This window comes from Lissotriton vulgaris, chromosome 6 (assembly GCF_964263255.1).
Source record: "Lissotriton vulgaris chromosome 6, aLisVul1.2, whole genome shotgun sequence".
Taxonomy (NCBI): Eukaryota; Metazoa; Chordata; class Amphibia; order Caudata; family Salamandridae; genus Lissotriton; species Lissotriton vulgaris.
In genome coordinates, this window is record NC_141694.1 from 23,546,941 (window position 1) to 23,565,857 (window position 18,917).

Genomic DNA, 18,917 nt, shown 5'->3' on the forward strand with positions numbered 1-18,917 from the left:
TTCATTTTTAATGAGGTTACTCAAGTGACAATGTGTACAGCCTCCGGGATACGTTTAACATTAATGTTAATGAGAATTTTAAAGCAATATTGCTATTGAAATTGTTACGTGGTACTATCAGCTCGACGACTGTGACGATTCACACATATGAATTTATGAAAGATCAAATACTGGAGAACTACATTTCACAATTCTGCAAGACTGCACACTGTGATGCCTGTCGGGCTACAAACACGGGCTCTTTTCTTGCAAAATGTTATTCTCGAATACTTGGTCTAGTGATAAAGCACTGCAAATGCTTAAAAGCAATCAAGCCCAATTGCTTGTGATGTACACTTTGTTGCAGTGGTGCATATCTTACCTATCGCAGGCACACACCGTCTGCTCCCTACACACGTTACAGCAGCAACATTTGGACCACAGCGACATCTCCCCAAACACATTACTTACCCACATGCAGGCTGCTGTGAGGCTTCGGCCAGCCCAGTCAAAGACATTGAAAAACAGGAAACAGGAGACTGGGATGAAATACATGTCTGTGAAAGAAAGACATTTCAGATGAGAGGGACAGCTGGCATACCATGGAGCTCTTAATACAGAGGAAACATATCAAGGAAGGTGAATGAGGCCTATAAATATTCAGAAATAAAGAAACTGGGTAGATGAAAAGGAAAGAAAGGGGGTTTGGAAAAGAGTAGAAATGAGCGAGAAAAACACACATTTATAGTGACTTAATTACTCTTAGACCCTAAGATCTCTTCACTCAAACCTGTGACTTCCTCATTACCTAATAATGGCCCCAGAAACCGGTATAAATATTGAGGCGGACCCAGTAAAAGTTGGATGATGGTGAATGCCCACCTCAGAGTATGGTGGACCCAAGATCACTTGTCACCCTCTAGGATCTGGTAAGTTGCATACTCCTCTGAATCACAGCCTTGATGAGGCTCCTTCTCTGGCTTCCTACATCACCAAGATACCAGTGCATTGTCATGTGGTCAAAGGACCTTCGCAGAAGTTAGACTTGTCTGGTACTTCTTACCCAGAGGTCCTTCGATAACCAACACAGTGGCTTTCACAATTTAGTTAATCAAACTCCTCTACAGGGTAGATAAACTTTGCCAGTGCGGAACTGGAAGCCCACACCAAGAGACTAGTCTTCCAAAGCCTATCTAGGAGAATTGTAGTTCTAGGGTGGCCCAGGTGAGGTAGAAGCGTGCTTTACAAAAGTTTATAATAATAGTAACCGCTCAACCTGAGAAAGAGACATGGCGCATATAAGCACGCTTGCAGGTGTGTATTCGGCCATACAACATTCTGTATTAATAGTGTTAGAAGCAGTTTGCAGTATCCGTTCTCGGGGGTAGATTACCCACATATAGGACACAGGAGTAAATAGAGAGACAAATAAAAAAAAAATACAGAGCTAGGAAATAACAAGAAAAGAAATAAAGGCAGGTGGTACAAGTGAATGAAAAAAGGAAAACAAAGAAAAGGGAAAAGACAGAAAGAAAGAAAAAGGTGAACAAGCAGAGAAAGCATAAAACAAAACAAAAACAATCACTAGCAAAGCCAATTCATCTGTATTTCGTTAGGGTTAAATAATAGTGAGGCGGCGTTAGGAGCGCTGTCCCTAAGTATTCTAGAAAGAAAATAGCACAAAGATAAGCTGTAGCCTCAAAGAACAGTGTTATGAAAAGAAGTTCAAAGATGAATTAAAAGGCAAACACAGCAAAACAGAGCATAGAGAAAGTGGAGACTCTACGTGGGAGCAGAGGAGTGTAGACCCCGACACCCTCTTACCCCTCACACACACTATCCGCGCGGTTCAAACCTCTCCAACCTGGCTCTCTTGGACAGTTGGGTTGGAGAGCAGGCACAGGCCCACAGTGCATAATGTAGCGTGGAGCCAGCCCGCTCCAGCCAATCAAAACGCTTTGGAACAGTGACTTTTTTGTAAGAGAGATGGCTGTGAGCTTCGCACTTGAAGGACGCGCTGAGAACATCGAGCAGCAGAGTATGGTAAGTGATATCTTTGTGTAAAAAAGTATGTTAATGTGTATATTATTGCGTATTTGTTCTGTGTATTATGAGTATGTGTTATATGCATATAGGTGTATATGTTAGCTGTATTATGTGTATTTGTTATGTGTATATTTTTTGCGCCCTCCCAATGTGATTTGCTTTTATGACTTAGTTGTCAAATAAAGTTTATGAATTGATTTGCCACCAACCTCCACTGCATAGAAGAGACTTTCGAAAAAGGGCCAGCATTTTTGTTGCGTCTTTAAGAAAGCGTAAACAAGGGAGTATCTTTAAAATGAGAACATAAACTTTAAATACCACATGCAGTGGCGTTAACGAAACATTATGAACCCCACCCCCCACCTTAGAATGTATCGAGGGGCCAGAAACTTCCATATTTTACGGCCAATCATTGGCTTCGAGCTGAAAGACCCCGCCTTTAAATGGTTGAACGGCCCTGGAGCGTTGAGGGCCCTCCTCAACCATAGGGATTGCATGGTCCTGCGTTACACCCCAGGCAACCTGGTATCCAGACAGCAATGTGAAACAAATGAACTCACTGGGGAGATTAGTACTGTGTGTTTTTGACAGGCTAAGGCAGCCTAACAGCATACACTTGTTGAACAAAAAGGCCATCAATCCGCAATTAAACTTCCATGTCAACATAATAAATACATCAAAGGACACACTGCTCCTTGACACCCTCCACCAGTTACCACATTAAAAATAAAATAAAATACCCAACAGGGTAACACCAGACTTGCTGGCTCTGGCCTCACACAGCAGTTCTCATCCGCGGACACGCAGATTCCATCGGTTCTGATTCGAGGCAGCAGTGGTATCCCTTGGGGACTGGGCAACTTTTAGTCCCCATGCATTTCTCATTTGACAACTTTGTCATAAGTTTAAATAAACCAAATAAACCATTCATATATCAAGATAAAATCACACCTTTAACCACAGCATTAATATATAATGTACAAGCTGATATCTACAGGACAGAACCTTCAAGCTCGGATCTCGTGTCAGAGCTGTCACTAGTGTCACACAGAAGTTACACACTCAGATCTGAGACAGCACTGCTACCTCTACAGTGACACTCATCTGCTAGTCCAAGGCTTGTCAGACGGCAGAGCTACCCGTCAGGTTACATAGCCCCGTTGAAATATCCTACCAAATCAACGATAATGGACACAGGATTAAACTTTTGGTGAATCCGTGCCACATAAATGGCCTGTTTTCCACCGTGGCATGTACATGGATGTGACAGAGTGTTTTATGTTTGTTATTTTGTATTGTCTTGTTTTATATTATATATTCTCAACCGCGCCAGTTCACTTTTTTCTCGTCTGTCTCGGTTTTCCACTCTACTGTTCTCCTTCTGTCCGTCTCTTGGTCTTTACCTCTCGCTCTTATTGTTTTTTTTATTCCACCCCAACCATTTAGTAATAAAAAATTTTTTATTAGCACCAGGAAGTCCAGATCGGGAGGCCACTCCTTTTCGTTCCTCGCGGCCAGAGCCTGGAACGCCCTCCCGCTCCACCTCAGACAGACAACATCACTCCCCAACAAGACCTGGCTCTTCAATAGACCTCCTCCTTAATGGACAGGACCCTACCCCCTCCCCACCCCCCCACCCCACCCCCTAGCGCCTTGAGACCCTTACGGATGAGTAGTCGTGCTCATCAAACCCATGATTAATTGATTGATTAGCATTTCAACAAGTATTTATTTATTTTTATTTATTTTGAAAGTTTTATATAGCGCGAACAAGATCTTCGCAGATATCAGAGCGCTTTACATAGAGGGGTACATGAGGGAACATAGTCAATCAGATAAATCAATAGATAACACAGTACAAATAGGTGGCTGCAAGGCCAATCATGTGAGTAATAAGACAACTCATACAAATAAGCAAAGGGGTCAAACATGAAGTACAGGTTGGTGCAGAGTGTTAACAGAGTTTGAGATGCTAGTTCAAGTTTATTTAGCCATGAGGATAGCTTTTACTTATTTTTTAAAGAGTGAAGTGGAAGAGATAAGCCTGGTTTCGGGAGGGAGTGAGTTCCAAATCCTAGGCGCCATTCCTGAGAAGGAGCGCTTATATGTTTTTTCCTTCCGGAATCTTCGAGGTTTCAGCAGCAGATTGTTTGTGCCTCTCGTGTTTCTAGTTCTCCCAGAGATTGTCAGTTTCTGAGCGAGGTAGCCGGGTGAGTTTAGGTGTACCGCCTTGTGTGTCAGGCAGGCGATTTTCAGATGAATTCTACTTCAAAAGGCAGCCAATTCAGGGATCTCAAGTCAGGGGTAATATGGGAGTGCTTTTTTGACCCAGTGATGAGTCTCGCTGCAGCATTTAGAGAAGCTCTTAGTGGTGCGGTTGTAGTTAGGGGGAGTCCGCAGAGGGCGGTGCTGCCGTATTCAATTTGTGGGATGACTAGTGCTTGTACTGCGGTTTGGAAGACTTTGGCTGGGAGGAAGGGTTTAAGTTTCCTCAGAGTATTGATCTGGAAGTTCGCTCCCTTTGTTGCCTTGCTGATATGTTGCTGCATGTTGAGATTGGTGTCGAGTGTTATGCCTTAAGATTTTGCTGAGTCCACGATGGTGGGTTGGACATTGAGTGCGGTTAGGAGTTTAAGCCAGATTTGAGTGGTGGATATCTTTGCTGGAGGTGAGATCAGAAGGAACTCTGTTTTCAGGGCATTGAGTTTGAGGTGATTATCGGCAAGCCAGGATTGGGTGCATCTGATCGTTAAGTTCAGGAGCAAGATGTCATTGGGGGATTGTAATTTGAGATAAAGTTGGGTGTCATCGGCGTACATGGGAAAGTGTACATTGGATGCTTGTAGCAAGGTGGTGAGAGGTTTCATGACTAGGTTGAACAAAGTTGGGGATAGAGAGGATCCTTGGGGGACGCCTAGTGTTACCGGTATTGGCGAGGACATCAGGTTGTTGCTCTTGAATTTCTGCGACCCTCGCCCCCCAGCTGCATGCTGCTGTGAGTTCCAGTCATGCCGCTCCTTCCTGTCTGAATCTGCTGCTGCAGCTCTGGCTCCCGTCCTGATCCCAAAAAAGGAAGAGGAAACCGCTCGCCTGCTGCCTTTTCCTCTCCTTCCAGGCGCACTTCCCCATTAGATGAGGCTGCAGTGGGGAGAGCGCATGCCGCGGAGGGCTAGGCTGTGCTGGCGGGTTGCGTTTCGGTGCACAACAGTACAACAGCAGCAGTAGCCTGTGCCTCCGGCTCCCAGTCCAGGCTCTCGCGCACGGCTCCCGCCGCTGCTCACAGACCCATCGGCAGCGCAGGGCAGACTCCGAGCATCAGAGGCGAGCGCGGCTGTATACGTATCATTCCATGATAAAACTGTTGTCCATGTTTTCCTGAATAAGACCATATGGTCTACAGACTTCTGTTGTCAGAGCCGGACTTATCCATGTCAAAAACTGGAGAGTCAACGAACACACAAGTGATGCATCCGTCACCGGATTCTTATAATACACTTTCTATCGTATGAACAGAACTTTTAATGAAACTCCTCCCACCCACCGCTCTCATTTGCTCTCTCACTGATCTAACCCTGCGCGGGACAACAAGGGCCTCTCCCTCCTAAATCCACATCTGGGTGCCTAGGATACATTATGTGGGAACGTGGGACACCTCATCGCATACAGGAGTTTTCTGCAGACCCCCCTCCCTGTGAGCCCTTTAATAATGGTGGATTCCATCAACTACTCCAATATTCTGGTCTGATTTTAAGGAAAGTCCACCTTTGAAGAACTCTTGAAGAACTCCTCTTAGCACAGTCTGCTTTACAAGTGTAGTTTGGATACAACCCTACAGCTTCCATGATATTCAATCTTTGAGCACTGATAGGTGCTCAATGAAGGTCTGCAGCCTTTGTTTACTACTAAAATTCAGCTCCAAGAACCGCTGTAATCCCAGTAAACAACCCAAAGAGAGCCTAGTGGGGCAAAGCTTTGTATGAACAGAACATCTCTCCTTCATAGTGGATCAGAGACGCCCTCGTCTTTAGACCTTCTACATCAGACTCCCCCGATGATACTTACTCCATTTGCCGGTTCCTGCGATTGCGGACTTCACGTCAGCGGTGACAGCTGGGAATATACCGATGGTAACTGTGAACACCAGGCAGACACTGAGAGCTAGGACCCAGATCTGAGGAGAGAGAACAGGCACAAAGGATGAGACCAGAGGCAGCGGGACAAGCATTGTAAGACACAGAGCAGCAGGAGACTACAGCAGAGGCCAGAGGAGACAGGCAGAAGGAGTTTCTCACTCCAACCTAAACCTATCTGACGCTTTGAGTAGCTAACTTCACATGATTAATTACGTTACTTATATCTTGTCTCAGGACCTAAGTCATCTTTGGTATAATAAAATATGCCAAGGTGATGGATGGAAAGCCTGAATTAATCTCAGCCACTGGTAATTACTTGGGCCGCGTCCTAGTTTATTGTTATTCTGCACACCATGCCACCTCAATTCAGACACAGCTGTATGTAAATCAGTCTTGACCCTGCATCAATAAGAACAGTCCAGCCCAAACTGCCAACCCAGGTCCTCATTGAACCAGAGCACAAGCAACCTCGGACCGGTTTCACCCCAGTTAGGGCTCATCTGCCGGGTAAAGTTTGGTTCCAGGGACACAGTGTGCACGGTACCCACGTCTGTGCATACCCGTCTCACTTAGAGCGACGCAATAGTGTATACAACAAGCATTTGAAATGCAATAGGTCTCTCATTAATTAAGTTTGAGCTATTGGCATTGCTAAATATTGCAACACCAATTGCAACAAAAGTCTAAAAAAAATGTGTATTTATTTTTGTAGCAATGGTGGCATGCTGAGCTTTAGATGAATATGTTTAAAAGTAAAGTGCTAAATATGGTAAATTGGGTTTGTAAGGAGCACTCCGTGTTAAACTGGTATTTATTTAATGATCTATTAGTGCTGCGATTATTTAGGATTGTCACTCCTAGAGTCAATGATTGGTTATGATGGGTTGTGGTGCCCACCTAATCGCGCACTGTTCACCTGGTGCTCCGCACCTCGTTAGTTTACGTTTGTATATCCACACTATAAACCAACTATTTTTCTTTTGTTATCAGTTTTGCTTTTAATCTTATTTTTTCTTTCTAGCATCTCATCTTGTTATTCACAATATTCATAACAACATGCTTTTATACTCATTGCTTTGCAAATATCACATTTTCTTCAATACATTTCAACATTATACATGACTCATATAATCAATTTTCTGTCGATGAGCCCAATGCATTTCGGCACCATTTTGGCGCCTTCATCAGGGGAAGTTCTGCAAAAGTAAAAACACATAGTGTAAGTGTTCTATGTTTCATTGTATATGGGGGTTTACGTGAGTATGATGTGTTTTTTTTGCGTACCTGGTTGTACCTGCTGTGTGATGACGTGTGTATACAAGTATCCACCTCAACCGCAAGTTATCTGTTAGAACAAAATACAAATCCATCTTTAGCTAACTTTGCCGTAAGTTATATGAACTTAGTTAGCCTCTCCTAATTTGATGACGTACCTTATGCTCTCCGCCGCAAAACTCTGAAATAACAAATGTAAACATACTTAAAACTCTACTTCTATCACCATTAAACACACGACTGTTCTTAAAAGTATCCACACTGTACCTTATCTTCGCTATATCACTGGCGTCTAAAAGAATCAAAAAAGAAGAATAGATTGCCACGTGATTACTATCATGTATCAAGTGTTCCGCTCTTACTAACCCTATTTCACGTTCTGCTCGTACCTGTGTTTCCTTGACTGTCTCCTTCGACAAAAACCGCTGCCCTGTGCTAACTTCCGTATCACCTTCGCTCCCGATACTGACGTTACTTAAACTCCGCGTACTCCGTAGGTGTTGCGTAGTTTGGAAATGAAAAACGGACTCACTGCTGGCCATAGCACAATAAACGATGCTTACTCAGCGCCATCTTAGAATGGTGAAAACCACTAACTTACTAATTCGGTTTGCAACGCAGCTTGCTAGTTTTAATTATGGATGTTGAATAATGACCAGGCGTTCAAAGTAGTTTTTATTTAAAACCCATCCTCACTATGCTTCCAAATCCTTTGCTTTGAAACTGCATTCGTGTAATCCATTACTATGTAATACGCAGATGCCTGCCAAGCCCGCTTAACATCCCACAGTGTCTCTAACGGGATTAGCCCGATGTGTTCTACCATATTGGATCCTTGTCAATGGATTCGCCTGTGTTATTGAAATTGAGGATACATCGTGTATTCTTATGATGTCTCATGGTGGATATTGTGTATTGGACGAAGTGATTGTGTATACAGTTTGACGTGAATTACATCTTGTTTCAACCTGTTGTAACATTATCGTCTGACAGTAGGTTACATTTCAATTGAATGAAAGTATCGTTATATACATATGTCTACATTGTGGATGGTATATGATCCTGTAAACAGTTTACTATTTTATCCTTTGTTCTATTGTTCTCCCTAAAGGTAATATGCTAAATCGTATTTATCATGAAGACCTATCGGTACCATCGTATTAAGATATTTGATCCAAAACAGTTCTCGCTGCAATAACCTTTGGTGATTGTTAATCCCTGGTTTTGTTTGTACCTGTTCTATGACTAAGAATCTTAACTGAGAAATACTGTGTTTTTCTTGTCTCCAGTGTTGCACCAATGGTGAGGTTAGATTTTCATTGCGAATCCGACTTTTGTGTTCCGTTATTCTATCTTTTATTTTTCGTTCCGTTTTACCAATGTACATTTTACCACATGGACATTTAATGCCATACACAACATTCTGCGTATTGCAGTCACTGGTGTGTTTTAAATGTATTTGTTTTCCTGTGGTCGGATGGGTACAAACGTTTCCTGTTATTACATTGTTGCAATTTGTGCAATTGAGACATCGGATTGTCCCTTTGTGTGTTGTTGTTGACGGTGGTTGTTGTCTATGTTTCAGTCTCTCTCTTATATTCAATCCTCTGGTGTATGCATGAAATGGGAGTTCTTTAAATAATCCGTTGAAATCTCGCTCCATGGATAGTAATTCCCATCTTTTGTTGATGATGTTTTTGATTTTTTGTGATTGGGTTGTGTATTTAGTTACAAATACCATTCTATCTTGTGTTGTTTTTGTCCTTGGTTTCAGCAATTCCACTCTGTCCATTTGTGAAACCTTATTCATTTGCTCCTGTAGTGTCTCTGGTGCATATCCTCTGTCCTTATATTTTTGTACTTGCTTTGCAAGGGTATTTTCACATATTCGTGTGTCTGAACAGATGCGTTTAATCCGTATGAATTGCGAAAACTGAAGATTCCTGATTAAACTCTTTGGATGAAAGTTCGAATAGCTGAGAGCATTATTTCGATCTGTAGGTTTTGTATACAATTCTGTTTCAAATCCACTCTCTGTTTTAGTGATTCTGACGTCTAAAAAGTCAATGACATCCTTGCTTATCTTATGTGTGAATTGAATTCTCGCACCAGCTTGATTCAGTGTTCTAATTATCTGTTCCAATGATTCTTGAGTATCATCCCAAATCAAAAAAATGTCGTCGATAAATCGGCAATACATTTTCACATGTGGCCATTCACTCAAACTCATCAAGTTCTGTGCCTCGAATTGGGCCATGAATATATTCGCGTAGGCTGGGGCCCCTGCAAAGCCCATAGAAGTTCCGTTGAGTTGTGCGTAATATTTGTCCTTCCATGCAAAGTAACTGTTGTAAAGACAGAATTTAAGCAACCTGACTAAGACTGCACAAAACATCATAAACAATTTGGCAAACAACGAAACATTAACCATACAACCGGCAGACAAGTGCGGCGCCCTGGTAATAATGGACACGCATTATTATGAACACAAAATAGATGAACATGTGGCAAACACAGATACTTATTTACTGTTACCATCGGACCCCACCATAATGCTTCAAACAATGCTAAATGGAATTTTGCAATAAGCCAAAACGAATGAATGCATAGATGATCAAACTCTGGCATACCTAACAGAAAAAAAAACAAGACGGCCGAAACTCTATATGATCCCTAAGATCCATAAACATCCAACTAGCCCACCATCTAGACCTATTGTCTCGGGTGTGGGTCAATTTTTGACCCCCTCGCACAATACATCGATCATTTCTTACAGAAATTCGTACAGCAATGGGGATCTTACATAAGGGACACAACGGATTTTTTGAGCAAACTAACATGGATACAAGAAGGTTTCCAAAATCACTGGATTATGTGCACCATAGATGTGGTGGCACTTTACACTTCTATACCACATCTAGCAGGACTGGAATCCGCAGAATGGGCATTGCTCAAGATGGAAGATTTACCCACCAACAAAACATTTTTTTTGTTACAGTTGCTTAAATTCTGTCTTTACAACAGTTACTTTGCATGGAAGGACAAATATTACGCACAACTCAACGGAACTTCTATGGGCTTTGCAGGGGCCCCAGCCTACACGAATACATTCATGGCCCAATTCGAGGCACAGAACTTGATGAGTTTGAGTGAATGGCCACATGTGAAAATGTATTGCCGATTTATCGACGACATTTTTTTGATTTGGGATGATACTCAAGAATCATTGGAACAGACAATTAGAACACTGAATCAAGCTGATGCGAGAATTCAATTCACACATAAGATAAGCAAGGATGTCATTGACTTTTTAGACGTCAGAATCACTAAAACAGAGAGTGGATTTGAAACAGAATTGTATACAAAACCTACAGATCGAAATAATGCTCTCAGCTATTCGAGCTTTCATCCAAAGAGTTTAATCAGGAATCTTCCGTTGTCGCAATTCATACGGATTAAACGCATCTGTTCAGACACACGAATATGTGAAAATACCCTTGCAAAGCAAGTACAAAAATATAAGGACAGAGGATATGCACCAGAGACACTACAGGAGCAAATGAATAAGGTTTCACAAATGGACAGAGTGGAATTACTGAAACCAAGGACAAAAACAACACAAGATAGAATGGTATTTGTAACTAAATACACAACCCAATCACAAAAAATCAAAAACATCATCAACAAAAGATGGGAATTACTATCCATGGAGCGAGATTTCAACGGATTATTTAAAGAACTCCCATTTCATGCATACACCAGAGGATTGAATATAAGAGAGAGACTGAAACATAGACAACAACCACCGTCAACAACAACACACAAAGGGACAATCCGATGTCTCAATTGCACAAATTGCAACAATGTAATAACAGGAAACGTTTGTACCCATCCGACCACAGGAAAACAAATACATTTAAAACACACCAGTGACTGCAATACGCAGAATGTTGTGTATGGCATTAAATGTCCATGTGGTAAAATGTACATTGGTAAAACGGAACGAAAAATAAAAGATAGAATAACGGAACACAAAAGTCGGATTCGCAATGAAAATCTAACCTCACCATTGGTGCAACACTGGAGACAAGAAAAACACAGTATTTCTCAGTTAAGATTCTTAGTCATAGAACAGGTACAAACAAAACCAGGGATTAACAATCACCAAAGGTTATTGCAGCGAGAACTGTTTTGGATCAAATATCTTAATACGATGGTACCGATAGGTCTTCATGATAAATACGATTTAGCATATTACCTTTAGGGAGAACAATAGAACAAAGGATAAAATAGTAAACTGTTTACAGGATCATATACCATCCACAATGTAGACATATGTATATAACGATACTTTCATTCAATTGAAATGTAACCTACTGTCAGACGATAATGTTACAACAGGTTGAAACAAGATGTAATTCACGTCAAACTGTATACACAATCACTTCGTCCAATACACAATATCCACCATGAGACATCATAAGAATACACGATGTATCCTCAATTTCAATAACACAGGCGAATCCATTGACAAGGATCCAATATGGTAGAACACATCGGGCTAATCCCGTTAGAGACACTGTGGGATGTTAAGCGGGCTTGGCAGGCATCTGCGTATTACATAGTAATGGATTACACGAATGCAGTTTCAAAGCAAAGGATTTGGAAGCATAGTGAGGATGGGTTTTAAATAAAAACTACTTTGAACGCCTGGTCATTATTCAACATCCATAATTAAAACTAGCAAGCTGCGTTGCAAACCGAATTAGTAAGTTAGTGGTTTTCACCATTCTAAGATGGCGCTGAGTAAGCATCGTTTATTGTGCTATGGCCAGCAGTGAGTCCGTTTTTCATTTCCAAACTACGCAACACCTACGGAGTACGCGGAGTTTAAGTAACGTCAGTATCGGGAGCGAAGGTGATACGGAAGTTAGCACAGGGCAGCGGTTTTTGTCGAAGGAGACAGTCAAGGAAACACAGGTACGAGCAGAACGTGAAATAGGGTTAGTAAGAGCGGAACACTTGATACATGATAGTAATCACGTGGCAATCTATTCTTCTTTTTTGATTCTTTTAGACGCCAGTGATATAGCGAAGATAAGGTACAGTGTGGATACTTTTAAGAACAGTCGTGTGTTTAATGGTGATAGAAGTAGAGTTTTAAGTATGTTTACATTTGTTATTTCAGAGTTTTGCGGCGGAGAGCATAAGGTACGTCATCAAATTAGGAGAGGCTAACTAAGTTCATATAACTTACGGCAAAGTTAGCTAAAGATGGATTTGTATTTTGTTCTAACAGATAACTTGCGGTTGAGGTGGATACTTGTATACACACGTCATCACACAGCAGGTACAACCAGGTACGCAAAAAAAACACATCATACTCACGTAAACCCCCATATACAATGAAACATAGAACACTTACACTATGTGTTTTTACTTTTGCAGAACTTCCCCTGATGAAGGCGCCAAAATGGTGCCGAAATGCATTGGGCTCATCGACAGAAAATTGATTATATGAGTCATGTATAATGTTGAAATGTATTGAAGAAAATGTGATATTTGCAAAGCAATGAGTATAAAAGCATGTTGTTATGAATATTGTGAATAACAAGATGAGATGCTAGAAAGAAAAAATAAGATTAAAAGCAAAACTGATAACAAAAGAAAAATAGTTGGTTTATAGTGTGGATATACAAACGTAAACTAACGAGGTGCGGAGCACCAGGTGAACAGTGCGCGATTAGGTGGGCACCACAACCCATCATAACCAATAAAAGTAAAGTGCACCATACTGCGATTGCTACAATAGTTAATTGTGGATGCGTTAACAATTGATGTGTGCACTGATGGCTGGTGGTGTGTGGGCCTGTAGAAATTGTGCATTGATGGCTGGTGGTGTGTGTGTGCCTGGTGGAAGTGTGCACTGCCGTCTGGTGGTGTGTGTGCCTGGTGAAAGCGTGCACTGAGGGCTGGTGGTGTGTGTGCCTGGTGAAAGCATGCACTGACGTCTGGTGGTGTGTGTGTGCCTGGTGAAAGCGTGCACTGATGGCTAATGGTGTGTGTGTGCCTGGTGAAAGCATGCACGGACGTCTGGTGGTGTGTGTGCGCCTGGTGAAAGCGTGCACTGATGTCTGGTGGTGTGTGCCTGGTGGAAGTGTGCACTGACGGCTGGTGGTGTGTGTGTGCCTGGTGAAAGCGTGCACTAACGGCTAGTGGTGTGTGTGTGCCTGGTGAGAGCGTGCACTAACGCCTGGTGGTGTGTGTGTGTGCCTGGTGGAAGCGTGCACTGCTGGCTGGTGGTGTTTGTGCCCGGTGAAAGCGTGCACTGACGACTTATGGTGTCTGTGCCTGGTGAAAGTGTGCACTGCTGGCTGGTAGTGTTTGTGCCCTGTAAAAGCGTGCACTGACGGCTGGTGGTGTTTGTGCCCAGTGAAAGCGTGCACTGACTGTGTGGCTGTGTGTGTGCTTGTGTGTGTGCATTTGTGTGTGTGTTGTTGTGTGTGTGTGCTTGTGTGTGTGTGCTTGTGTGTGTGCTTGTGTGTGTGCTTGTGTGTGTGCTTGTGTGCGTGTGGTTGTTTGTGTGGTTGCATGTGTGGTTGTATGTGTGGTTGTGGGGTTGTGTGTGTGGTTATGTGTGTGGTTGTGGTTGTGTGCATGTGTGTGGTTGTGTGTATGGTTGTGTGTGTGGTTATGTGTGTATGGTTGTGTGTGGTTGTGTGTGTGATTGTGGTTGTGCGTGTGGTTGTGTGTGTGTGGTTGTGTGTGTGTGTGGGTGTGCTTGTGTGGGTGTGGTTGTGGGTGTGGTTGTGTGTGGGTGTGGTTGTTTGTGTGTTTGTGTGTGTGTGTGGTTTTGTGTGTGTGGTTGTGTGTGTGTGCTTGTAGTCTGAAGTCCGACATTTCTGTAAGGTTTGTAAGCATTTCCAGACAGATAAAAGGAGGAGCAACTGAATGAGGGAGTATGTCCTAACGAGCAGAGCTGCCGACTTTGGAACTAGGACAGCATGTTCGACTCTCGGCTCCGCTCAACATCTTGTGATTCTGGGCAAACGGCGTAATCTCTCCGTGTCTCAAAATAAACAAGAAAATGTAAACGTGTGAAAGCTTTAACGAAGAAGATGGTGAAATATTTCTTGTAGCAAGTTTCATATTTACAAAATACCAATAGTAAACAGTTCTACAAATACAATAAACAGAAAATATGTGCCATTGTCGGTCAGACCGTGTTAAGCACAAACTTCACAAACTAGAACAGTAGGGTAGAACACAGTTCCCAGATTTCCTTTAACGTGTCAGAAATGTTTTAAACGTGCCCTTTGTGGAATGTTCACACAGGTGTTAAAAAAGCACACACTTAACTGCATCTAATATCTTTATATCAATGTTCTTTGGCCGCTTGTAAATAACATTAAAATGGTTACTGTTTGGGGTAAACTTGCTATGATACCGAATTAGCATATTGAATGTCCTTTAGCTTAGATATAGGCAGCTGTGCTGTCTTCCACACCTCAGAGCGGATTAGCCATTCTCCGTGGGGGCGATGATGAGAAATCGCCATACATGTGTCTTATCACAAAAGAGGTTTTAGCCAGGGGTCTGGGCGGTGGTAGGGGGCGCAGGAGTGCTACTCACGCCTGACATGTGTCTGCCTGGGGTCTCTAACGCTACCCCTTGCCCTGTACATGGCAGGGCAGCGTTTGCTGCATCTGTTGGTATGCAGCTCTTGGGCTTTGCTACATGCATGTGGGTCATGAGGATGTACATGACGTGTGACCAGCACAGGTGTCTCATGTCTGTTTCTACTAGTTGTTTAATGATGCCTTCTTGTGCTGCGTGAATGAATGGCTGTGTCTCTTGTTGGTTTGTGGGAATTGATTCATGTGTGTGTTTCCCTGTTGGGTATCATCAAGACTTATAACATCACCCACTGCCTGAAGTTCCACCAACCCTCCAGACACCTGTGCTCCGCTTCCCTCACACACACTCGAATCCGCCCCAGCTACAGTAGGGAATATTCCTTTTTAGGTCTTGTGTGGGCGGAGTAGCGAAGCTGCCACGCCCTACGAGAGATTTTGTAAGAAAAAGGGTACTGTAAGCCCGCCCCTCCTTTCCATTGGGTAGTGCTGGCTTCCCAATGGAAAGGAGTGTTTTCAGGTGCCACCCTGTCTGTTTTTCGGACAGCCCCACCGGACACAGTCGCCTGCTTTACGACTGTAGTAAAGAACTTTTCTTATCTGTTTGTTTATTTTAACAAGCAGATAAGAAGATTCTTCACCACAGCTGTGAAGCAGGCACGGAGAGTGGAGGTGGAGGGGGCACGGGGAGTGCAGCTCTCCCTCCCAGCGTCTGCCGGCGGCAGACAGCTCGGGCAGATGATGAATAATTGGGATTGTTCTGGCAAATCCGCGATTTTGGGTCATCCATGAAATGAAATGAATGAAATGAAAAGAATATTTATAAAGCGCGAACTGTCACTCCTAACGGAGTCTCCTGGCTCCATGGATGGTGGACACCAAAAGCACCCGAGGAACAGAGCGACAAACGGCAAGAGACTGCTGGGAACAGAGACCGTAGTGAAAAGTGCGCCATGTTACGTCATTTGATGTCATTTGAGGTGTCAAGTCTTAGGAGAAAAGGAGTGACTGGTGAGGGGGGGAGGGGGGGTGGGGTCAAGTTCCCAAAGCTACCAGAGGTGGTGAAGCTCAAAGCTATTCCACTTTGGAGTCAGAACTGAAAGCCATTTCCACTACGCTTTCTGTGTATATTAAAGGTTTGTTGTGCGAGGAGTGTGTTTGTGAGGGGTGTGTGGGGGCGGGGGGCATTGCAAGGAGCACCACAAACCGATAATTTTGGTACGCCCTCCTAGAAAACTCATATAAGGTTGAGGTGCTGTTTTCAGTCGCCATAAGACAGAAGCAGGCAGTGCATCCTCAGGCCACAGGGCCAATAATGAATACACCCATTAATGCCCTGTGTACACATCCATCAGTGCGCGTCCAAAGCAGCTGCCCCCCACCCCCTGTACCCCTCCACCCCAGCCTACTGCACAGCCTCTGAACCCCCTGTTTAAGGAAGGCAGAGCGGACATGAAAAGGAGGCAGAGAGGAGGGTGTGTGTGCCTTTCCTAAACCTGCACGGGGGGTTCAGCTCTGTGTGTGTACCACTCTTGACACCTGGGCGGGATAATGTCAGAGAGATCCCGCACAGCCATCACTTCTTCTATCTTGCTGCCAAGTCCTGCAACGACCCCTCCCTCTGAACAGCACCCTCCCTACAGGAATTCAGAAAAAGACTCAAGGCTTGGCTTTTCAACTGAGCCCATCAGGAACGCAGTGCCTAGATATCCTGATGGGCGATTAGTCGCGCTTTATAAATCTGAGCCGATTGATTGATCACACATCAGATCATGGGTGTCTGTGTTTCGGTGGAGGGAGCTGTGGCTTACCCGTGGGCAGCATTTTATTCTGATGCAGTATAACATCGTATAATGAAAGGGCATCCATGCAGATGTGGTCCACTCGGAAGAAGCCAGCTCAAGGATGGTCCTTGCGTGTTCCTATCTCCATGCACTTTTTACATTCAATGTATCTAACAACCTATCGGTTGGGGAGAACGATTATAGAAAGAATGTCAAAAGTGAAATATTCGGACTGTTTTTAGAAATCAGGAATTAATTGAAAAAGAAATGAAGGGCTGGTCCCCAGAGACTCCTTTATGATTTAAGAATGTTTAAAGCTGTTTGGTAAACATACCTTGAACTTTACCAGTATGGCTGATGCTAAAGTCAGAAAAAATAAATGTTCACGTCACATCCTACAGATCACATTTGTGCATTGGTTCAAGAGGAGGACCTATCATCTTTGAATAAACTTTATTCTATTCCCAAGTTGGAAATAGGATGCTATAGATGGGCACTTAAATTAAGTGGTAACAGGAGTCAAATTATCTTTAACAGATGTAAGTTTTAGGCCGGGTTTAGGCAGGTGAGGAAAACGGGGAAGCGCTATTTCTTCCTGGAATGCTTTCAGATCCACAATGAGCGGAGACACCAGAAGAAGAATCCATTCCACTTGCAGGCATTCGATGATCTTGCGGAAGGACATTTGGCTTCTTTCCCGATGGCCAGGAAGTCATTTGGAGCCTCCAATGGTCGTATTGTCAGTACTCTGTAGCCAGGCAGCTCCTGAAAGACTAGGGTGGAGAATCTTGTCTGATATCCCGGAGAGGAGGTCTGGTCTGCAAGGAAGACTCCTAGATCTGAAGAAGGCCCAGGTTCAAAGCTCTATGGATCAGCTTCACCTAAACCTAGGCCCTGGCAACCTGAAGGAGCAACTGAGGATTCTTCGAGGCAAAGGTTATTTAGGTAGGTGCAGTTTTGGAGTGCTCAGGTAGGGTGACGTTTTCCAAAATGTAAAGAGTTTGTGGGGTTTTTGTTGAAGAAGCTGTGAGATTTAAGATGGAATAAGGACTTTGCTATCTTCCTGCAGATGGTGAGACCTGTCCTCTGCCCAAGAGCTGTGTGATCAGACTATGCTTCAAGCTGCCTTTTTTGTAGCAACAGTTTTGTTGAGTGGTGGGGAGGTTCAGATAACCAATTTTGCTTGACAAATTATCTTTGGCTACCCTCTGGAGTGCTGTGGAATTACACATGTCCCATAGCATGTCCTTGAGTTTAGAGGTAAAGAATTTGCCTAAGCCACCCACAGACACATCATCAAAGTTGAGTTGAAAATACAGGTAAAACAGCTTGACTAGGATTTAAAGAGCCTTGATTTGTAAGGGTAGGGACTGGGATTTCTTAAATGTGGGCCGGACAAAGTCAAGTGATCTTATCTGATGCTCTGTGCAGGACACCTGGGCAGTTTTAAAGAGAGAATTGGTCTTTCTAATGGGTATGACGCTGGCTGTCCAGGCTAATTGGACATCGCTGTTTGTTTCTGTGGGGGTACTAGTATGTTGTTAAAGACTTTTGTCTTGTTGTATATTTTTATTGAGAAGTACATGTCAGTATATAAACAAAACATAAAAAATTTGAATAAATAATAAATCAAATTATGGCCACACATTAAATTACTATGAAATGTTAACTTCTCAGAATTCTAAACACAAAAAAGATAATACAGACATCAAAAGATAGAATATCTGAGATACTCATAAAACCTGGAAAGGAAGAAATAGGAAAGGTGCACAAGGGAGCAGATGATGTAGATAGAATACAATATGTAGTAAACCATATACTACAGACAGTTAGAAGATAGTAGCGATAATATCAACCAAATATAGTATTTCAAGAGGAGATATTCCTACTAACTCAACAATTTCCAATAGGTGAACGATACGTCCTAATCAAAATAACAGTGTTAATGACGAAAGCATCACCAGCAACAGCATGAATATAAATAAAGATGATCATGAATTAGAAGGAGAATAAAAAAGAGGGATCTCCCTTATTGTATTTCCTAATTAGAAGGAAAAATATTAAAT

The 18,917-nt window shown here is 43.0% G+C and overlaps 1 protein-coding gene across 8 annotated transcripts in view; it reads right to left on the bottom strand.

Annotated features, from left to right (window-relative positions):
* Window positions 1-18,917, bottom strand: part of SLC29A1 (solute carrier family 29 member 1 (Augustine blood group)) — a 444,508-nt gene that overhangs the window by 26,083 nt on the left and 399,508 nt on the right. For all 8 annotated transcript variants that reach the window (XM_086925861.1, XM_086925862.1, XM_086925868.1 and 5 more), the window contains 2 exons: window positions 6,088-6,196; window positions 451-536 (listed from right to left, as the gene is read on the bottom strand). In XM_086925861.1, coding sequence (XP_086781987.1) covers window positions 451-536; window positions 6,088-6,196 — 195 coding nt within the window. The remainder of the gene's footprint in view (window positions 1-450; window positions 537-6,087; window positions 6,197-18,917) is intronic.